Here is a 23905-nt window from a genome sequence, read left to right as displayed (position 1 = left end):
GGTTCCCCCTTAGGGCTGAGCGAGGCGCCGTGTGAGCCGCGTTGGGACCTCCGCTGCCTGGACCTGTGGGAGAGTGCATTCGAGATGGGAAGCCGCGCCATGGTGAGCAAGGGGCTGCGGTCCTCAGACGGGGAGCAGAGCTGAGCCCCGGAATCCCATCCTTGCGGCGGCTAGAGCGGGAGATGCTCTGGGCCTCTGTTCTGCTCGGCTCCGCCCCTCCCGCCGTCTCTGTGCCCAGCACGAGAGGCTCCGCCTTGCTCGCCTTTGCTGGCGACGTCCCTTTGATGAGGGATCTCGGGTTTTGTTGCGAGTCTGGTTTCTCTGAATTAAACAAAGAGGTCCTCTACTTCGCACTTCATCATTTAATGTAATCATTAGAATACACTTAAGAGTTATTTTTCTTGCCAGTTATAATGTCTTTCAGTAATTTCTTACATATAGATGTTAAGGTGGTTCACTAATATTTGTTAATGAAGGAATTTCCTTGAATTTTCTTTATTCAAAACAGTTAACTGTATTCTTTTACCTTTATTTCCGAATTTTCTCTTAATCTTTTTATTGTGAAATAGAACATTTGTTTTGGTTTTTGAGATAGAGTCTCTCTATGAAGTCCTGGCTCTCCTGGAGCTTTCTTTGTAGACCAGTCTGGCCTTGCACTCACAGATATGCTGCCTCTGCCTTCCGAATGCTTTGATTAAAGGTGTTGGGCTTAGAACATCTGCCAAAAGTAGACTGCTTTCATTATTGTAGCTTATGCAACGATTTAAAGTCAGATGATGGTGGTACGTGTGTGCGCGTGTGCGTGTGCGTGCGCGTGCGTGTGCGTGCGCGTGCGTGTGCGTGTGCGTGTGTGTGTGTGTATACTAGTGTGCCGACTAGGGATAGACACGACACAGTCTAGCCTCAAACTCGCTGTGTAACTGAGGGTAACTTTGAACTTCTGATCTTTCTTCTTCTACACACCTCAATAGTGAGTGAAATTCAAAAAGTCAAAGAAATGCAAAGTACAGAACCTCTTAAAGATAACTCAGAGAAACTAGACCAGCAACACTACCCGATTAAAGACTAAAGTTATGTGTCAACCATGCCTGCTTTTATGTGGTGCTTCAAAAGGAACCCAAGGCTTCCTGCTTCTTGGAAAGCTCAGTGCCAGCTGTGCTGCATACCAGTCCCGTGTCTTTTCCTTTCCCACATTAATCTTCATTTTTAAGATTTACTTATGTGTTTGAATGGTTTGTTTGCATATTACATAATGCCTAGTTCCCTCTGAGGGGAGAAAATGGTGTTAAGTCCCTTTGTGCTTGAGTTGGATGTTTGTGAACGCCCATGAGTGCTGGGATCCTTTGTCAGAACACAGCAGTTCTCATCCTGTGGATCAAAACCGCTTTGGGAGGTTGAACGACCCTTTCCCAGGGGTCTTATACCAGACATGCAGTGTATCAGTATTTACATTATGATTCATACCAGTAGCAACATTACAGTTATGAAATAGCAACAAAATAATTTTACAGTTGCGGGTCACCATGACACAAAGAACTGTAGTAAAGAGTCGCAGCATTAGGACCCTTTACTGCTTTAGCCCTTCCGCATAACCTGTAGAATCAGATTTGTTATTAAGAAGAACTGTTTTGAGATTGTTTCAAGTCTACAAATCTCTCAAACACCACATATATATGTGTTTGTGTGTGTGAGTGTGTATGTTTGTAGACAGGTGAGACACACTCCCAGGCATGTGCGAACATCAGAAGACAACTTGCAGGAATCAGTTCTTTCCTTGTATCCTATGGATCCCAGATGTCACACTCAGGAATTCAGATTTGGCACCAACACCTTTAACATGCTGAACCATCTGTGGATCTCTGTGTTGAATTTATAGCTTAAATTAAGAAGAAACATAATTTTAAGGCATTTGGTGCTCAATTGGAATCTTTCTATTCATTTAACTTTCCAATTAAGAATTTAAAGTTTGTGTTTATAGATCTTTATTAAAAGCGTATGTATTCCTTTTATTTTTGGTGCTCTATAAATGATGCTTTTAAATGATATACTCAGATGTTCAGTGCTGACATGCAGGAAAATGATAGGTCATTAACTCAGTAATTTTGCAAGTTTGCTTTTTTTTCTTTTTTCTTTTTTCTTTTTTTCCTTTTTTTAAATTGAGATTGGATCTCAGCCTGTAGCTCTGGCTGACCTGGAACTTTTTAGATCTGCCTGTCTTCACCTTCCAAGTGCTAGGATACTGGGTGTGGGATTTTTTTTTTTTCCTTGATTTTTTGTTGGGTCTGGAGATTTTCTGTGGTCAAAGACAATGGTATATTTTTCTGCTCAATATCACTTTATAATCCTGTCCCTGTTCTTGTTTTTTAGGTTTTTGTCCTTTTAAGATTTTATGTTTATGAATATATGTCTGTATATGGTATACTGGGATCCTGAGTACCCAGTATACCACTGAGCCTTTCTCAGCATGAGTTTTTAAGCACAAGAACCATCATTCTGGGTTGACATCAGTTAACAAGAACAGTTAGCCAAAAGTGAATCTACAGAAGGCAAAAAGGGGAAGGTAGTTCCTTTAGAGACTTCCCCACAACTATGGACTTGATAGGTTAAGGGTTTGCTTTTATTTTGTGTATGGGCCAAGTTTTGTGACCTGATTAACAGAGAATCATGGACTTAGTTATGCTAAGGTCTTGGGGCCTACTAAGGTCTGGGAGCCTCTTACATTCCTAAGAGAATGAGTCAAGTGGTAGACTTATCCTGCCACTTATGAGGTGTAGCTGGTACCAACTATTGAACTGATACATAATTAGCCACACTGATTCAGATGCAGGTTCTTGCTGTCAATCCAATCAGAATGAGAATTAAAGGTTCAGACAATACTGATAGCAGAGTAGTTATCCAGGAAGACCAAGAGAAAAGATACTGGTATCAATTTGTTTTTTGTCTTTTTCTTGTTTTGAGGTTTTCCTCAACCATGGCAAGATGTTTTCTGTTTTTCTTTTTTTCTTTTTTCTTTTTTTAGAGATTTTATTTATTTGCCTTGTGCATATGAGTACAGTGTAGTTGTCTTCACACATACCAGATGAGGGCACTGGATCCCATTACAGATGGTTGTAAGCTATCATGTGGTTGCTGGGAATTGAACTCAGGACTTTTGGAAGAGCAGTCAGTGCTCTTAACCACTGAGCCATCTCTCCAGCTCCCAAGATGATGTTTTCTAGTTATTCTTGATCAGTGAGAGCAAAAAAAAAAAAAACAAAAAAAAAAAAACACAAAAAAAAAAAAACAACAAAAAAAAACAAACAGGTTTCTTCCAAAGCCATATCTAAAAAGTTTCCTTTATCTCATGCAAAGTCTAAACCTCTTCAATTCTTTAGGACCATTTCTGCAAGGGAAATGTTTAGAACATGACCAACTTGTCTACTTAGTTTGGAAAGCATCAGAAGAGGCACGTGTAGTCAAAACCATTAGTACATGTCTGGTAAGTAGTTTCATGGACTCAGTAATGTTATTATCTAGACAGATTAACCCACAAGGCAGAATAGCAGGCATCACAATAAGGGGACATGTCTAGGTTAAAGGTTTTGGATATTAGACAAGTTTCAGTCCCTCGTAGTCCTTTAACATTACTTTGGGCTGTCCTCTGCCACATGAGTTTTGTCAGTCAATGGCCTGACAGTCTGGTTAGTTCTGTGTATTCTTGGCAGATTTTAGCCTGGGAATGATGAATTAGATCCTCAGGGTTTCTTCCTGTGGCATAGTCTGATTCTTCAGGTTTTCCTGTGTTTCCAAAGGCTAGAGTCTTTCTTATGGAATTTTCAGATTTTTAATTTTATGGCCATTGGATTATATTTTCCTATCTTATATTTCTTGGAAGGGAGCTTTCTATATGTTGAAATGCATTTTTTCAATTTGTGGAGTGGAAACTCCCTTGTTTTTGGCAACTAGGGGCCCAGAGTTTTAGGCAGATGCACAGAATTGTAAACTCTGTATTCCAATCTCAGAAGATACAACTCCCACATCTTTCCTTTCTCCAATGCAATGAAACAACACTTAAAGTAGACATCGGTAGCAGAGGTCCAGATGACTCTGTGTTACTGATCTGTAATCACATTAGTTGATAGCTTCCCTGTATCTGTCTTTCTCAGTTTCCAGGTCCAGGCTTGAGGTCAGTAGGTATTGCACCATGATCCTGTCCTCATACCAAACATACAACTCCTGAAGAGGTAGAGGAGCGGGAAGTAGAAAGACCTTAATTTTAATGGATCCATTGTTTGGGAGATAGTCCATTTAGCAGAGGTGTCTGTGGCTTCTGCTTTCTTGTCCTGGGTGTGGTGGATCTATGGTGTATTGTCAGAAACCTTCACAGCCACAGGAATGGAGAGAATCACCTTGTACAGTTCTTTCCAAGTTGGTTCAAACACTGCTTTTGTTACCTGTTTGGCCCAGACAGTATCACTGGACTTAAGGGGGAAACTGATGATGGACTTGGAGGTCAGCTGGGTCTCTCAGTTCAATAAGTAGCCTACATGGAGAAGTGGAGGGAGGGCCTGTAGTGACTTGAGAAAGGAATGCATTATATAGTCTGGTCACTAAGGGTGGTTGGGTAGGGGGAAGTCTTCCAAACATAATCTCATAGGAATAAATCCCTCCCTATATGAGGTACAGGGCTAAGCAAAAGCTAAGCAAAGGAAGAATGTCTATCTACCCTTTGCTGAACTCTAATAAGATTCTTTGTTACTGTTTCTTAATGTCCTATTTATTATCTTAGTTAAGGTTTCCATTGCTATGAAGAGATACCATGACCGAGGCCACTCTTATAAAGAGAAACATTTAATTGGGGCTGGCTTACATTTTCAAGGTTTAGTCCATTATAATCATAGCAAGAAACATGGCAGCATCCAGGCAGACATGGTGCTGGAGAAGGTGCTGAGAGTTCTGCATCTTGATTTGAAGGCAACTAGGAAACACTAGCTTTCAGGCAGCTAGGAAGAGGGTCTCAAAGACCATCCCACAGTGACATACTTCCTCCAACAAGCGTTCACCTCCTATCAGTACCACTCCACATGGACCAGGCACATTCAAACCACCACAATTATTATTTGTTTTTAACCTGCCCATTACTGTAAGGTCCACATGTACAATTAAGTTTCCAATCTGTCCCTAAAGCTTTTACTATTAATTGAGAGGTGCAGGCTATGAAAGCTAGGGCATTATTGGACCCCATTGCTAGGGGGAGGCCAAATCAGAGGACCAGTTCCTGGAGGAGCTTTTAAGCTACTATTTGAACAGTTGGATTTTATATATATACATATATATACATACATATACATATGTATATATATATGTTAGTAAGTACTTTCATCTTCCCCTGGCAGGTCAATCAATCTCAGTTTTCCTAAAGTTTGCCTGGGTTTTGTTCTCTTGTCCAGACCCCTTCTTGACTGTCCTAGTCAGGGTTTCTATTCCTGCACAACCATCATGACCAAGAAGCAAATTGGGCAGGAAAGGGTTTCTTCATTTTACACTTCCACATTGCTGTTCATCACCAAAGGAAGTCAGGACTGGAACTCAAGCAGGTCAGGAAGCAGGAGCTGATGCAGAAGCCATGGAGGGATGTTCCTTGCTGGCTTGCTTCCCCTGGCTTGCTCAGCTTGCTCTCTTAAAGAACCCAAGACTACCAGTCCAGGAATGGCACCATCCACAATGGGCTGTCCCATCTTGATCACCAATCGAGAAAATGCCTTTCAGCTGGAGATTGAAGGAAGGCTCCTTTCTCAGTGATAACTCCAGCTTTTGTCAAGTTGACACACAACCAGCCAGTACACTGGGTAAGGGCTCTCTGTTTTGGATTTACTTGTACATACACAAGTCTGGCATCTTTCTGAGACCTCCTGACTAGGCTGTTTCATTTAGGTATAACACACCTTCATCTCAGAAAGTTTTGTGCACCCCAGATGAGTAGCTCAGTGAATGTCAGGTACTGGAGTCCTACCAGTTATTTTTAGGAGAATGATCTTTCTGTCTGGTGTTCTCCATCAACATGAGGGTAGGTATGCATTGTCCATTGCTGCTTTACCATGGAGTCTCAGGCAGTACTGGGTTGAATATCTCACCAGAATATCAATAGCACCCCTGCCACCTCTTGGTCTTAGGGCCATTTGTTGGGCAGCCAGATGGAGAATAGCAATTCATAGGGGGAAACCAAGAAGCCTCTAGGAGAGTCAAGCCCTTTTTCTTCTGCTTTGCTTTTAGTGTCCTTTCCCCCATTAGTAAGAGGCTTACAGTATCGTATTAAAGAAACTTGGTTTCTCTGGTCTCTTACAGGCTCTACCAAAGATATATATATAATTGGCTTTTAGTCTAGGACAAAACTAGCTACTTTTCTCTGTGGCCACTTTCCTTTTTTCTTTTCTTCCTTTGAGACAGAGTGTCACTCACCGTAAAGCTCTGGCTATCTGTTAACTTACGATGTAGACTAGACTGCCTGGGATTTAGAGATAGCCCTGCCTTCTCTGCAGGGACTGATGCCAGGCTTGTGCCACCACGCCCAGCTCTCTCTGATGTCTTTGTATGCTGAACTGCCTGGCCAATTTCTGTACTTGATCATTACCACCTCTGTAGAGGAAGTAACCCTAACTGTTGGTAGGGATGGGGTTGGTGACTTGTCTGGCTTTAAGCTCAATTTGTTACATTGAATGCAGTGGGTTGGGAGTCAATTTAAAGGATCCCAACTGTCAGGTATAGGACTTATTTTATTTTATGTTTTATTGAGAGGGGGAGGGGAGGGGAGAGGGGAAGAGGGAGACAGAGAGACAGATACACACACACACACACACACACATATACACACACACACAGAGAGAGAGAGACAGACAGACAGACAGATAGACAGACAGACGGACGGACGGAGGGAGGGAGGGAAGGAGGGAGGGAAGATATTTAACCATCATTTGATTTTTATGTTAAAATAAATAGCCAGCCCATCTCTTACTGCTGTATTTAGACACTACTCTATTGAATTGGGCCCAGGTATGAAGGCTTTTTTTTTTTTTAAGCAATGTACTTTTATTCGTGTGTGTATGTATATATGCACATGACAAGGTCTTCCTGTATAGCCCTGGAGGGCCTGGAATTCCCCATGTAGACTAGGCTGGTCTTGAACTTCTGGAGATCTGCATCCCTCTGTCTCCCAATGCTGGGATTACATCATGTACCACCATGTTGGATAGTTTTTTACTTGTCAAGAAGAAAATTATTAGTGAGATAGTTGTCTAAATGAAAAGTCGATCTAGACTTATGTCTAGTCTAATATCTGGGCAGTAGAACTCATTGGTCAGTTAGAAGACCAATGTTTTAGACTTTGGTGAGATTTTTCTGCTGAATGTTTAAGACCATGTAGGTGACCAAAATTAACTGCACTTTTCTTTTTCTTTAATTGAAACAAGGCTTCTCTGTGTAGCCCTTGCCTGTCCTAGACACTTGTTATGTGGACTGGACAGGCCTGAACTTAGAGATTTACTTGCTTCTGACTCCTGCTGTATTGGCATTAAAGGTGTGTACCACCATGATCAGCTTTTTTTTTTTTTTTTTTTTAACTGACAAGTCTACTTGCGGATCTGGTCCTTAGGTGGTCACTTGGGCTTGGGGAAGTCTCTGGCTCCTCTAGCCTTCCTTGTACTAGTTGCCCCCTTATGTGAGGATACGCCTTGCTTGACCATGGCTTTACTTGGAAGCACTGGGGAAAATTTTCTCTGTGTTGACTGTCTTTGTACAGTGTTAGGGTTCACAAGCTGGAGTTTCTATGACCTCCCTGAACAAGAGAATAAGTGATCTCCGACAGGTACAGAACAGTTTGAGCAGTCCCACAGTCCCTCTTGGAACTCATTGAACTTTGGAGAGGAAGGGGAAAATATTCTTGTACATTTCTCTGACCACATATCAGTATAGCCTCCATTTATGATTACCAGAAGATTGGTTATCCCAGTCTGGTACTTGTCACTACTATTCTATACAAATAAAGCTTGGGTGGGACTCAGCTTGAGTTAGCATGTGTTCAGTTGTAGGCAGTCTCCAGGCAGTGTGGGTTTCTCTTAGACATGGTGGAGCCTTCCCAAGCTTCTGTACTTTAGCTCCTCCCCGAGTCCATGAGTCCATGTGCAATTAGAACAGGCTTACCTACAATTGCCTAGAAGGGATGGAAGGTGACTTAGGGTCTGGTGGCCTTGCCCAGCCCCTTTTATGGAAATTAAATGCCATAAATTAACATTATATGCATATACTATAATATTTTAAGTACCTAGGTAAATTCTAAAGAAAACAGAAAACAAGATAAGTGTTCATAAGTTTATAGAGTACATTTGCCATTACCATGATTTTGGTTTTGAAATTTTAGGTAGCAGACAGAGAAGCAGCAGATATAATAAAAGTCATTAAATTAATGTTTATTTACAACATCCTGCAAAACTCATCCCAGGAAGCCCAATTAAAACTGTGATATTGGAACAACTGTTGAGAGATTCCAATTTTAGATACAGGGTCCTCTCTGGTCTCTCCTTGAATATCTATTTCACTAGCTGTTTTTATTGTAGGTAGTTTTTCCATTGTGAGATAAATAATAATAGTAATCTGTTGAAATTTCTTCCTTAGGTATTCTCCAGAGCACAATGTCTTTATTCTTGGGCTCTTTTGTTGGTCTTTCTCCCTGCCACAGAATCAGGGGCCAGCGTGACTTAGGGAAGAGGCTTTGGATAACACATTGAGAGAAAGCTTAGGTCTGAAGTGTGAAGACCAAGTACCACCTCTAGAGCCAGCATCTGTGAGCTCAACAACAAATGGCAATTTACCACTATAATCAATGCATAAAAGGCATTGGTTTCTCTGTAAAACAGCCCAATGGTTTATATAGGAGACTTGCTGTTGAGGTCAGTGGCAACTGGCTAGACCCAAAACTCCTGTCTGCCCTATAACTGATACAGATGACTTTTGTCATCTATTTCTTTTTTTTTTTAATCTTTTTTTTTAATTGAGTATCTTCTTCATTTACATTGCCAATGGTAAAACCTTTCCCAATTTCCCCCCTCCCAAAGCCCCCCTCCCCAACGATTCCCTACTCCTCCTCCCACCCTCTGCCTCCATGTATATGCCCCTCGACCTGACACACTCCCACCTCCCCCTCAACTTCTCTCCCTCCACCCCCTGGCCGTTTATCTTTGTTGGGGCCTCTGTTGACCTGACCAAAGACCACTCCTCTCACTGATGCTCAACAAGGCATTCCTCTGCCACATTTTTGGCTGGAGCCATGTGTACCCCTTGGTTGATGGTTCAGTCCCTGGGAATCTTGGGGTGTCTGGGTATCCGAAGTCATTGTTCTTCCCATGGGGCTATATACCCATTAGGCTCCTCTGGACCACCCTGCAGATCCTCTGTTGGGGACCCCAAGCTCAATCCAATAGTTGGTTGCTAGTTTCTGCCTCTGCATTTGTAAGGCTCTGGCAGGGCCCCTCTGGAGACAGCCATGGCATGCGCCTTTTGGTACACGCTTCTCATCATAGTGTCGGGGTTTGCTGACTATTTATAGGATGAATCCCCAGGTAGGGCAGTCGCTGGGTGGCCTTTACTTCAGACTCTGCTCCACACACATTGCCTCCCTTGTTGCTCCTGTGAGTCTTTTGTTCCCTTTCTCAGAGGAACCATAGCACCCTCACTTAAGTCTTCCTTCTTCTTGAGCTTCCTGTGCTGGGTGAATTGTAACTTGTTTATTTTGAGCTTTTGGACTAGCATCCGCTTATTAGTGAGTGCATACCATGTGCATTCTTTTGTGACTGGGTTACCCACTCAGGATGACACTTTCTAGTTCCATCAATTTGCCTAAGAATTTCATGAATTCATTGTTTTTAATAGCTGAATAGTACTCCATTGTATATATATACCACAGTTTCTATATCCATTCCTTTGTTGAGGGACATCTGGGTTCTTTCCAGCTTTTGGCTATTATAAATAAGGCAGCTGTGAACATAGTGGAGCACGTGTCCTTATTACATGTAGGAGCACCTTCTGGGTATATGCCCAGGAGTGGTATAGCTGGGTCCACAGGTAGTACTATGTCTAATTTTCTGAGGAATTGCCAAACTGATTTCCAGAGTGCTTTTACCAGCTTGCAATCCCACCAACAATGAAGAAGCCAACAATGAAGAAGTGTTCCTCTTTATTTCTAACAGATACTGACAAGAAACAGAAAACATTTTATTTTTAGGGTCCTATAAGAGACAGAACAGCAGTGGTTTAGAGCACTGGCAGCTCTTCCAGGACCCAGGTTCAATTTCTTTCTTTCTTTTTTTTTTAAGTTTATTTATTTATTATATGTAAGTACTCTGTAGCTGTCTTCAGACACTCCAGAAGAGGGCATCAGATCTCATTATGGATGGTTGTGAGCCACCATGTGGTTGCTGGGATTTGAACTCAGGACCTTCGGAAGAGCAGTCAGTGTTCTTAACTGCTGAGCCATCTCTCCAGCCCAACCAGGTTCAATTTCAAGAGTCTACTTGATGTTTTACAACAAGGTGACTCCAGTCCTGGGAGATCTGATGCACTCTTCTGGTCTCATTGAGCACTGAACACACATGAGGCACAGATATGAATGCATACAGAGCTGAACACAAACAGAAATACTTGAAGTTAACGGGTCATCTTGTATTTCTTTAGATTTTATAAGGTCATGGGTGCATGGCAGAACACATGATTGAGGAGGTCAGGCCAAAAGAAGTATTTGCTTTTACTAATGGTTAACCCGAGACACTCCCTAGCTCGAATGGGTGTGATTAACTGTTTGGATGCTTTTTTTTTTTTTTTTTTAAATGTGTCTACAGACAATGTGAAAAACTTAATGTCTTAGTTAGGATTACCTTTGCCGTGATGAAACACTGTGACCACAACAACTTGGAGAGGAAAGGGTTTATTTGGCTTACCCTTCCATATCACTGTTCACCATCAGAGGAAGTCTGAGGAGAAACTTGATGTGGGAGGCAGGAGCTGATGCAGAGGCTCTAGAAGGGTGCTCCTTACTCTCCTGCCCCTCTTGGCTTGCTCAGCCTCCTTTCTTATAGAACCTGGGACCACCAGCCCAGGGATAGCAGGACCCACCTTGGGCTGGTCCCTCTCACATCCCTAAGAAAATGCGTACAGGCTGTGTACTCTCCTCCATTATCACCATCCCCATCGCCATCACCTTCATCATTATTGAGGTATTTTCTCAATTGAAGCTTCCTCTGATGAATCTACCTTATATCAAATTGTAAAACTTGCCAGTATACATAATAAATACCTTTTCTCTAATAAAGAGATCAAATTATAGGGCAATCTAATACTCTTTTTTTATTTTTTTTTATAGAGGGCACATTTTATCTCCATTTATATATAGGCTACTAAATGGAAGAAATCCCGCTTCAGGGACCCTTTGCTGAAGACCCTCCATCTGTAAGACAAAAGAAGACACAGTGCAATGTCTTTCAGGTCTTCTTGGTCTTTGCTAGAGTATTGCCTGGAGATTTTTTTTTTTAGCTCTTGTTCCTTTTCTCAGAAACTCATGAAAAAAGGAGGCACCTCTTAGGTTATTTGATTCTTTGCCATCAATTTGACTGCATCTGGAAGTAACTAAAACCCAAATTTTAGCACACTGTGAGCATATTTGTGAAGGATTTTATTTCTCTGAGGTGAGAGGATCCACCCTTAATCTCTGTCACGCTTTTCCCCTGTAGCCTACAGAAAAAACATGGAAGAAGGAAGCTTGCTTTCTCTTTGTCTGCTTGCTCTCAGCCTGGCTAGCAAGGCTGTACCTTCACTGGCATTAGAACCTACTTTGGGATTCAGGTATATAGTATAGACCAGCTGAGACATTCAGCCTTCTGGACTGAACAACTACTGGACTGTTGGATGTACCTTCTGTTGGTTGACAGCCATGGTTGGAATATAGGTGTGTGTGTGTGTGTGTGTGTGTGTGTGTGTGTGTGCATGCATGTACCTACATACATATACATATATATTTTCTTTAAATTCTGATCCTCCAGAGTAGTATTCTGATTCCTAATTCTGTGACCATTAATATAGTTTATTATGTGTGGTGACCCCCCAACCATAAAATAATTTTTGTTGCCACTTACTAACTGTAGTTTTGCTACTGTTTCTAATCATACTGTAAATACCTGTGCTTCCTGACGGTCCCATATGAAAGGGTTGTCTGATCCTAAAGAGGTTGAAACCCATAGGCTGAGGACCACTGCTCTAAAGAACCCTGACTGATAGTTGAGTTTTTACTTATTTGTTTCTGGGTACCTGCACCCTTTTTCTTCATTATCTATTATGGCATGAAGAACACCATCTGTTTGGAAATGTTCACTTCTACGAAGAGGACCCTTTAATACCCTGAAACTTAAAAGGGGGAGGGGGCAGGCATGGTAGAGCATGCCCTTAATCCTACTATTCAGAGGCTGAGTCCAGCCTGGTCTACATAGCAAACTCCAGGATAGACAGTTCTACATAAAGAGACCCTGTCTCCCTCCCCACCAAAAATAATGTCATCTGGATTTAGTTTTGACCTCCCCTCAGCTACTAAGCACAAGCTGTTTTCAGAAGAACCCAGTAAGAAAAAAGGAATGGGGAGGTGTGTCCAAACCCATAGGTGGTGCTGTTGCTCTAAGAGGACAGGAGAAACTCGAAAGGAGACTAACCCTGTCTCCATTTTATCCTACTTCATCAAGGCCTGAGCTGAGATCAGATGGACCTGTGACTTTAAGAGTTATCCTGACCACCCTCCAGATCCTCTGTTGGGGACCCCAAGCCCAGTACAATAGTTGATTGCTAGTTTCTGCCTCTGAATTTGTAAGGCTCTGGCAGGGCCCCTCTGGAGACAGCCATGGCATGCTCCTTTTGGTACATGCTTCTTGTCGAAGTGTCGGGGTTTGGTGACTGTTTATAGGATGAATCCCCAGGTAGGGCACTTGCACTTCAAGTTGGCCTTTACTTCAGACTCTGCTCCACACGTTGCCTCCATTATTGCTCCTGTGAGTATTATGTTCCCTTTCTCGGAGGAACCATAACACCCTCACTTAAGTCCTCCTTCTTCTTGAGCTTCCTGTGCTGGGTGAATTATAAGGGGTTTATAGCCCCCTGGGAAGAACAATGACTTCGGACGCCCAGACACCTCAAGACTCCCAGGGACTGAACCATCAACCAAGGGGCACATATGGTTCCACCTAAAAATGTGGCAGAGGAATGCCTTGTTGGGCATCAGTGGGAGGAGTGGTCTTTGGTCAGGTAAAGGATCAATAGAGGCCCCAACAAAGGGAAACGGACAGAGGTGGGGGGTGGAGGATGGGGGGGTGGGAGGTGGGAGTGTGTCAGGTAGAGGGGCATATACATGGAGGCAGGGGGTGGGAGGAGGAGTAGGGAATCTTTGGGGAGGGGGGCTTTTTGGAGGGGGGAAATTGGGATAGGTTTTACCATTGGCAATGTAAATGAAGAAGATAATAAAAAAAAAGAAGTGTCTTGAAAATAATATTAATTCTATATTTGTGACATTTTTTTAAAAAAATGTTTTTTTTTAATTCATTGTACTTCATGGAAATTACAAAATAAAAAAAATCTATTTTATCCAAAAAATAAAAAAAGAGTTATCCGGAGTGTTGGGGGCCCTATGTGATCCCTGGCCTTTGTTGGACATAGGACTCTGAGTTAGAAATGCCCTAAAGGCCTCTGGAGCCACTATTTTAAGTGCCCCTGGAGTCTGGATGTGAGGCTCTCTCTAGTAGGAGAATCAGATCACTTGATAGGATGAGAAAACAATGGAAAGATGTCCCATGGGCCTAACGTGGGGTATGACTGGTGCTGCCTGGTTTTGCTATTCATGCCGGAAAGGAAGCTGAGGACTAAAATAGTAAGGCAGAAAAGTCAGTCAGGGAAATAGTGCAGTTCATGAACTGGCAGTGTAGACATGATCTTTGCCACATCTAGAGTTATCCTAGGCTTGCCATAGACATGGGAAACATGGGAACTACTACAGCCTCAGGGGCCTGTCATACTTTAGGACCAGAATTAGTGGCATTTGCTGGTTTTCAAGTCTGAGCTGAGCATGAGGTCTTTTTGTTTTTTATTTTTTTTGAATTTCAGATGGCCCATCCCATTCTGAAGGAGAAGGAAAGTTCTGCTCCCAGTACCCTCCAATTTAGGTTTGGGACAGGGGCTCCTAGGACACTTCCTAGCAGTATCTTTGAGTATTCATGGCTGAAATGCACCAGCTGGTCACAAGTATAATAGGAAAGCCCATTTATCACAAACGTGGGAAAGTTCCCTTCTCCCGAGTAGGGTGCCTTTTAGATGGAACTTTTCTTTTTCTTTTTAACGAAGGAGTAAATTTTGTTAACACTTTATTTTTATTTCATGTACAATGGTGTTTTGCCCACATGCATGTCTGTATCAGGGTATCATATCCCCTGGAACTGGAGTCACAGACAGTTGTGAGCTGCCATGTGGTTGCTCAGAATTGAACCCAGTTCCTCTGGAAGAGCAGCTAGTGTCTTACCCACTGAGCCACCGCTTCAGCCCCTCGATGGAACGTTAATTGCCTATGACTGGTGAGAAATGTGAAGATCTTTCTTCCCTCGTCTTTTCTGCATCTCGAGTCTCTCAGTTATCAGTGACCAATGAATGGCTTGTGTCCAATGAACCTGTAATCAAAGGATGAGTTTTAGCGACTGAGGCTTTTAAGTTGTTTACTTCCGGAGTCTTCATCTCCTGAGCCTCCTTCTAGAATGGAGTGTTTAAATTGAACTTCTCTTATTTTCTGTATTTTAAGTGGCATATCCTTTATTTATTCTTTTACAACTTCATAAGTGTAAAACATCATATGCACCCCAAGTCCTTCCTACTCCCTCCAGGCATCCCCAACTCCTCCTCCCTGCCATTCCTCACAGGAACCCCCAGTGTGTTACACTTCTCCTTTGTGTTCTTGTGTTCTCTCTCTTTCTCTCTGCTAATAACCTACGGAATCCAATGAGTATTACACTTATAACTGCAGTGAATTGAAGGGTGCAGTGGCCGTGCCATGTACCAAAGATGGCATTTGACAGTTCTCGTCAGCACCCTCCCAGCTCCTGTATTCTTTCCATCCCTCCGTGACATCCTGCGAGCTTGGGAGAAGTTGACATAGAAGTCCTGTTTAGGCTTAGGTGCTTTGACAAGTTACGACTTCTTTGCTTAATGGATAACCATTGCTGAGCGAAGCTTCTCTGGCCAAGGTTGCAGCTACTATTTTCTGCCTGCCTTACGCATCCTGACAGGATGGTAATGGACTAATCCTCTGAAACTATAAGCAAGCCCAGGTTAAATGCTTTCTTTGATAAGAGTTACCTTGGTCATGGAGTCTCTTCACAGCAATAGAACAGTTAATAAGACAGTCCTGAGGTAAGCCATTCATGTGGAATGATGACACAGACAATAAAAATAACTTACCAAGGCATAAGGAAGCAAAGGATGTATTGAAATGCCTCATGGAGGCAGCGGGTGAGGTCCCAGTGGGGGGTGGGGTGGGGGCGGGGGTGGGGTAGGGGAGTGCAGGAGTGAAAAGAATTGGGGTTCTTTAGATGAGAGTCAAAGGGAAGCAGAGGCAGCGGGTCCCTGTGACAATGGCTTCCTCTTTCCTTTCCCTCCATCCTGAGATGGGGATCTTCACAGGCTGCCTTTGAGATCTGGGATCCAGTGATCCTAAAGCTCAGGTTTCCCAGCAGCTGGAACTACAGCAAATGACGTACCAGGCACCTTTGAGCTCTTGTAAAAACATGTGTTATCTAATTGTTCTCTTTCCTTTGACATTTACTGAACAGATATTAAAAACTTGCTCTCTCGTAGTGCAAGACTCAGGGAATGTGACTGGAGAGGGATCATGAAGACTGTAGGAGCCAGAGTATGTGGAAGAGTGCTGTGAGATGCTGGCTTCTGCCTATGACATGTACACAGGAACTCACAGCATCTCTGGTTATTTGCATAAGCCCTGCACAAAATCAAGCCAGTCTATAATACTAGTATAAAATCATGAGCTAATGAGACTCAGCTCCTTTCCCAGAAACTATGAGCAATCGGTAGCCGCTGATGGAGGAGATTAATTTTTCTTTGGGTGTAAGGCTGCTAGGAGGTTGTTGGAATACATGTAGGTAGAACTTATTGGACTTCCTGGGTAATAAAAGCAAAAGCAGAAACAAGGGTCAGGAGAGATGGCTCAGTGGTTAAGGACATTTGTTGCTCTTGCAGAGGACTGGGCTGTGGTTCCCAGCATTCACCTGGTAGCTGTCCATAACTCCGGTTCCAGGGGATCTTGTGTCTCCTCTGGTTTTTACAGGTACCACACAAATGTGGTACATAGACATATACGCAAGCAAAACAGCCATACACAGAAATCTTTAAAAACAAAACAAATGGAGAGAACATGAAGGTAAGAGGGCACGTGCTGGGAAGAGGGGTACAGGGGGAATGGAGGAAGAAGTTGGGGGTGACTGTGAGAAACACATACGAATGATGTGTATAAATACTGGTGTGTAAAGTTATCAAAGAATATATGAAAAGATTAAAAATTCTTCTCTCGTGGTCATCATTATTTCTCGCATTGACTGATTTATTAAATCTGGGTGAGTGTGAACTGATTTCAGGATTTTAATATTTCCCTTGCCGTAGTCACATAGCACAGGCACAGTTCCCCATATAACAGATCTTGACAACTTGTGTGAAATTCATTAGGCTTCTTGCCCTACATGTACTGTGGGGATGGATTCTTTCCTTATTGGTGCGTATGAAGCATTTCAGAAATCCAACAGGGGTTCAGAAAATGCCAAATGCTTCCCAGAATCATTTAGACTAAGTGGCTACTATTGCTGTCTATGTTGGTAATGTCTCCTACAGTCTTAGGTGCACATATCTGAGTAGAGCTTCTCTTGGTACCAAGGAAGTTCCAAGGAAATGCAGTCTTTTGACTGTAGTCTATTTTGCCCGTTGTTCAGTAGGACTTTGTTATCACAGGTACGAGATATTCCATTTTAGACAGAGAAATTGACTCGGCCCGGTAGAACACTCCAACTGCTGGTTGCAGTAATGAGAGAAGAGTGTTAGTCCACTATTTTAGCAGTTTCCTATCTGAACACGTCAATCTTAGCATTAGAACTATCTGACATCAAATACAAGTTTGGAGACTGCAGGATTATATGAACATTTTATCAATTATACTCAGTACTGTTAGTTTCACCCATTTTCTAATATGGGATATTTTAGGACTCGGTGACCTTTGAGGATGTGGCTGTGAACTTCACCCAGGAAGAGTGGGAGTTGCTGGATCCTTCTCAGAAGAATCTGTACATTAATGTGATGCTGGAAACCTGCAGTAACCTTGCTTCTGTGGGTAAGAGTGTTGATATTCCTTTTCTTTGTCAATTGGACAAGTGTTCCTTCATTCTGTAATTTGGAATATGTAAAGGGAAGAATTATGTGAATAAATCAGGTATGAGTACAATGTGCATTAACCCTAGTAACTTAGAGTTTTATATAGTTTCTGGTCATTTGTAATTTTTTTTTCCTGGGTCTACATTTTAGGAATCAAATCAGAATGCCAGATCATTGAAGACCAGCATAAACAACCTGGGGAAAATACAAGGTAAATTGCATGTATTAGTTGGGAAAAAGTATCTTTTTGAGAGAATCTTAATATGTTATGAAAATTTATGAACAAGTTACCAAGGCAGACACAAATTTAAATTAGTCACCATTATAAAATTTTTACCAAAATATGTGATTCCATGTAAGAAAGCCATCCGGATTAGAAAATAGTTCACTTAGGAAAAGTACCGAGAAGAATGCATGAATAATCTTTGCTGTTTTAGGATAGCTTTAAGAGTCATGCTGAATTGTCACCAATCCGTTTAGTTAGAAGACAGTTAAATATTGCAGAAGGCATACATTCTCTCTGACTTAGGCAATAGTGAGAGACTAAGACCTATGAATAGCTAAATAGTCACCCGTACAGCAACCATTAGTAATGTGCCTGCCAGTGTTTACAGCCGTCAAATGCTAGATTTGGTCTATGAGAATAAAGAAGGCAATACATTTGGAGAAACCTCCAGGAAATCACATGTCAATAGAAGTCTAGGGAGTGCTGCTCAAGTGAAGCTATGTGACTGTAGTTTGTATGGGAAAGTTCTCATGTCTCTTTCACCCTGCAATAGGAACATCAGAACCTGTTCTGATTACGCTCGATATGAGCTTGAGGGCTGTGGGAAAAAGCAACATAACTCCAGTTCTCTCACAACTGTTCACATATACGTGGGAACCCACACTGTGAGCGGAACTTATGCACATGAAGTATATTCAAGACCCGCTGATGTTCCAAGTTCATGTGGCCCTCAAAAGCAAATTCAGAGTGGAGAGCAGCCCCGTGGATACCCCGTGGAACCAGCCTTTGTTTGCCCCAGCTCACAGGGAGGAACTCAAACTGAAGAAAACCCTTCTGAATGTCAGCCAGCTGGCACACCTCTGAGTTCTTTGAATTCCCCACCGTCTCACAGTGAAACTCGTAATGGAGGAAAGCATTTTGACAGTACACAGTCTGTTAAAACTTTCAGACGTCACAGTTCCCTTCTAAGATATGAAAAAATTCGTGCTGGGAAAAAACCGTATGACTGTAAACAGTGTGGTAAGGCGTTCATTTATCCCTATTTACTGAAAATGCATGAAAGGTATCATACTGGAGAGAAGCCTTACAAGTGTAAGACATGCGGTAAGGAATTTCTTTGTTCCTCTTTCCTACAAAAACATAAAAGAACTCATACGGGAGAAAAACCCTATAAATGTAAGCAGTGTGCTAAGCCCTTTAGACGCCTCAGTCATCTTCAAGTCCATGAAAGAGCTCATACTGGAGAGAAACCCTATGAGTGTAAACAGTGTGGTAAAGCTCTGAGAAGCCACAGTTCCCTTCAAAGGCATAAAACCATCCACACTGGGAAGAAACCCCATGAGTGTAAACAGTGTGGTAAGACCTTCATTTATCCCTATTTACTTCAAACCCACGAAAGATTCCATACTGGAGAGAAGCCCTACAAATGTAACCTGTGCAGTAAGGCCTTTCGCTGTTCCTCTTTCCTGCAAAGACACGAAAGAACGCACGCTGGGGGCAAGCCCTACGAGTGTACGCAGTGTGGGAAGGCTTTCAAAGGGCATAGTTCCCTTCGATTGCACATAAGGTCTCACAGCGGGGAGAAGCCATATAAATGTAATGTATGTAGTAAGGCCTTCCTATGCCCCTCTTTCCTCCGAAGACACGAACTATCTCACAGTAAGGAAAAGCCCTATGAATGCAAAAAGTGCGACAAAACCTTCCGAGGTCAGAGTTCTCTTCGGGTACACGAACGAGCTCATGCTGGAGAGAGACCCTATAAATGTAAGGTCTGTAGTAAGACCTTTCGGGTTACTGCTGTCCTCCAAAGACATGAAAAGATTCACTGTAGAGAAAAGGCCTATGCACGTAAACAGTCTGCTAAAGACTTTAAAGATAGAAGTTCCGTTCAGAGACAGACAGTTCCTCAAACTGGGGAAAAACCTTATGAATGTAAACAATGTGGTAAGTCCTTTGTTTACCCATGTTTACTTCAAGTTCATCTCAAAACCCACACTGGAGACAAACCCTATGAATGTAAGCAGTGTGACAAAGCTTTCAGAAGTCTCAGTTACCTTCGCATACATGAAGAAAGACACACTGAAGAAAAGCCCTATGAATGTAAAGACTGTGGTAAGACCCTCAGTTGCTCCAGTGCCCTGCAGTTACATAAACGGACACACACGGGAGAGAAGCCCTATGTGTGTCAACAGTGTGGCAAAGCCTTCAGGGGCTTCAGCTATCTGCGAGTCCACGAAAGGACTCACACTGAAGACAAACCCTATGAGTGCAAGCGATGCGGGAAAATCCTCAGTTGCTCAAGTTCCCTTCGACTGCACGAAAGAACCCACACTGGGGAGAAACCTTATGAGTGTGCCCAGTGCGGGAAAGCCTTCAGAGGTCTCAGCCGCCTCCGAGTCCACGAAATCATTCACACGGGAGAAAAACCCCACGAGTGCAAACTCTGCGGTAAAGCTTTCAGGTATCAGAGTTTACTTCGCGTCCACGAAAGGACCCACACTGGCGAAAAACCATATGCTTGCAAACAATGCAGTAAGGCCTTCAAGAGCCTCAGTAACCTCCGCATACATGAAAAAACTCACAGTGGGTTCTATGAGTGCAACCAGTGCGGCAAAACCCTCAGTTCTTCCAACTCCCTCCAAGTACACGCCAGGGTCCACAGCGGAGAAAAAGCTCACGAGTGCAACCAGTGCGGCAAAACCTTCCGCCGCCTCAGTAATCTTCAGGTACACGAAAAAACTCATGCCGAAGGGAAGCCCTACGAGTGTAAGCAATGCGGCAAGTCCTTCCTTTATCAGTATTTACTTGAAAAGCACGAGAAGTCTCACACTGCAGAAAAGCCCTATCAATGTATGGTCTGCAGTAAAGCCTTTATTTGTCCCTCTTTCCTTCGACGACACGAAAGGGTTCACAGTGCAGCGAAACCCTACGAATGTGGACACTGTGGTAAAGCGTTTAAAGGCCTCAGTTCCCTCCAGTTACACGAAAGAGCCCATGCTAGAGAAAAGCATTATGACTGTCCGCAGTGTGGTAAAACCTTCAGATGTCACAGCCTCCTCCAGGCGCACGAAAGAACCCATACGGGTGAAAAGCCCTTTGAATGTGAAGAGTGTGGCAAAACCTTCAAAAGTGCGGGTTACCTTCGCATACATGAAAAAACTCACAGCGGCTTCTATGAGTGTCAACAGTGTGGTAAGGTGCTCAGTTGCTCAAGTTCTCTTCAGTTACACGAAAGAACCCACACTGGAGAGAAACCCTACGAATGTAAGCAGTGCGGTAAGGCCTTCAGAAGTCAAAGTTCCCTTAGACGACACGAAAGGATCCACGCTGGAGAGAAACCCTACGAATGCAAAGACTGTGGTAAGTCCTTCATTTACCCATGCTACCTTCAAATGCACGAGAGGTCTCACACTGGAGAGAAACTGTACACATGTAATATATGTAGTAAAGCCTTTCTTTATCCCTGCTTCCTTCAGATGCATGAAAGAACTCACACCGGCGAGAAACCTTACAAATGCGAGCAGTGTGATAAAGCCTTCCGAAGTCATAGTTCCCTTCAAATGCACGAAAAAATGCATACAGGAGAAAAAGCCTATGAGTGTGAACAGTGTGGTAAAGTTTTGATAAGTCAGAGTTCTCTTCAGAGGCATAGAATAGCTCATGTGGGGGGAAAACGTTACGAATGTCGGCAATGTAGTAAATCCTACACTTACCCGTATTTACTTCAAATTCATGAAAGATCTCACACAGGAGAGAAACCCTATGAGTGCAAAGACTGCAGTAAAGCCTTTACATGCTACCGTTCCCTTCAGAGACACAGGAAAACACACACCTGAGGGGGAATCTCTGTGAATGCAGATAAACGTGTGAGAATGGTTAGACTATCTAGTTCTCTTCAAATGTGTGGAAGTGCTGAGGGATGTAAAACAAATGGTGAAGTTTGTTGTTGCTGTTGTGGTTGTTGTTGTTGTTGTTATGGGTGTTGTTGTCTGCTATGGAATGTTTAGAAGGATTCACTGGGGGGAAAAACAACTCCTGAATCTAAGAGATGTGCTAAAACCCTCAGTTCCATTTGAAGACCTGAAACTACCTGGTGTTAAAACCCAGAATTGAATATGGTATTTCATTTCATAGATCTACTCAAATACAGAAGCTTATGAAGGTAGTCCTATAGAAAGAGATATGGGATTGAAACGGCTGCAGTTTGGGAAGTAAAGCCTATATTTTAACAATACTAAAAATCATGTGATAATGCCGATTAGAGGATCCTACAAATTTATGTATGTTGAAATGTTGAAGCAAATCATGCTAACATGAATGAAAAGCTATGCAATTTATGAATGTATGGTATTTTCCAGTGATTTGCATTTGAAGATATTCCTAGTTGCAGCTGATAGATCAGGTCTGTATTCTTTGGTTTTGTTGCAACTAATAGCAAGTTAAGGGGCAGCCCAAGCAACTTAATGAGACCAGTCTCAATAAAAATTATGGGAAAAACAAAAAAACAAAGCAACTCATTCATTTAGCTCTGGTCTCCCAGTTTAATTTGTAGTCCTAGCATAAGAGAATTGAGAAGGCTCCTAGGTGATGGATTTTCATTTCTTTTACAGGAAAACACTGAGATGAAAGTTTTCTAAGTGTAGACATGAACTTTAAAAGAAGAAATAGTTGATGCAGATTGCTAGACAATTTCTTAATTAGCATATATGTACCTTATAGTGTACCCCACCATACACTTAGGCTACATGGTATAAAAACTCCGCTAGTCTATGGAGTGTCACTTCATTGTATATTTTAGGCATGGTACCAACAAATATGTATCAAACAAAAGATTTGGCATAAAAGTAAATGCTCTACCTATGAAGAGTACTTATTGTGAGTGGAGTTTTCAGGACCAGATTTTGTTCCATCAGAGACTTAGGTGACAATAAACTCCTAGGACACATTAATCTACTGTAAAATATCTACACTATAGACTTAGTTCATAGTGTTTTGATGTTTTCCTAAATAATAAATAGACTTAAAGCCTTTTACAATGTGTATAATTTTAGTACTTTTGATTTTTGGGGTAACACTAACCATAAAATGTAACCGTTTTATGATTGTTTAAAACTATTTCTTTGTGTGCTTATTCTCTTGTGTTTTTGCATTGTAGATATGGTTCTTAAAAAAATTGTTTGAAAAACAGCGGTCACGTAGAAGAGTGAGGCAGGAAGGAGGTTGGTGTCTGTAGCTCTCAGATCTATATGTGCACTGACTCTTCTGTGCTTCCGGCGTCACTTCCCCATGGTGCATCATGTGATCAACTGTACCTTAACTTTGTTTTGATCATACAACATAGGTATTGCATGTGATGTCATGCCACGCAGTGCCTATTCACAGCTCCTTGAAGCACTTCAGCTCACACGCAAGACTTGCTGGCTGTTGCAAACTAAAGTACTTTTACTAAATTATGAGAGTTTTCTGCTCTTATGGAAATAATGATTTAATTGTGGAAAACAGACCTTTCTGTTTCTCAGTGTTAGTCATCAGCATGTAAGTACTAAATTAATTTCTCTTTGTATTGTACTGCATAGTATAGTTTACCTTTAAAAGTTCCTGACTTAGTGACTTGTATTTTGTTGAAAAAAAAAATCATTCAATGATTATTGGGTTTCAATAAAGAAAAATATTTTAACAACTTATGAAATGGGTCCTATCTGTATTTCTGCCCAGTACTTTATATGATGTTCTTTATATTTGCCAAGTATAAAATTGAAGTATCAACTCTGAAAAAAATTGATTCTCTGTACGCTGCATTATCAAATATCCAGCTAAGATTTACTCTTTTATGTAAAAAAAGTATGCCCATTTTATTAATATACAAACTTAGCTTTCATAGTAAATGATAAAATTGTCTAGTTACCAAGTTGTTTTAAGTAGGTTTCTTTGATTTGTGAACAGTAGATGTTTCATTTGAACACCCACCTCATAAAACCTGTCCACTGAGGGATGCATTACAAGTTCTCACACAAAGGGTGCTACAAGTGAAAAAACCAAACCAAAACTGAGGTAGTCCAGTGGCTTCCAGCTTATAGCATCACTTTGGGCCTTGACAAACCTTTGGCAGGAATGGCCTCGCTGGAGGAAGGAGGGCCATGAAAACTAGGCTTTCAGGATTATAACCATGACCCAGTTCTTGGATTTCTTTCTCTGTCCTTTTAC

At 42.1% G+C, this 23905-nt stretch overlaps 1 protein-coding gene across 2 annotated transcripts; it reads left to right on the top strand.

The window, feature by feature from the left end:
* On the top strand, positions 1-23377 carry LOC127670669 (zinc finger protein 14-like). 2 transcript variants are annotated; one of them, XM_052165111.1, is made up of 5 exons: positions 1-102; positions 17308-17434; positions 17626-17686; positions 18255-21061; positions 21178-21267. In XM_052165111.1, exons 1-5 carry the CDS (start codon positions 85-87, stop codon positions 21183-21185), a joined length of 3021 nt encoding a protein of 1006 aa, XP_052021071.1. In that variant the 5' UTR covers positions 1-84; the 3' UTR covers positions 21186-21267. The 2 variants fall into 2 exon arrangements, with proteins under 2 accessions (XP_052021071.1, XP_052021069.1); XM_052165109.1 differs by having other exon boundaries at positions 18255-23377.
* The last annotated feature ends 528 nt before the right edge of the window (positions 23378-23905 follow it).

Source organism: Apodemus sylvaticus, chromosome 1 (assembly GCF_947179515.1).
Source record: "Apodemus sylvaticus chromosome 1, mApoSyl1.1, whole genome shotgun sequence".
In the NCBI taxonomy this organism is placed as follows: Eukaryota; Metazoa; Chordata; class Mammalia; order Rodentia; family Muridae; genus Apodemus; species Apodemus sylvaticus.
The sequence above is the reverse complement of the archived record's forward strand: the minus strand, read 5'-3'. Positions and strand labels throughout refer to the sequence as shown.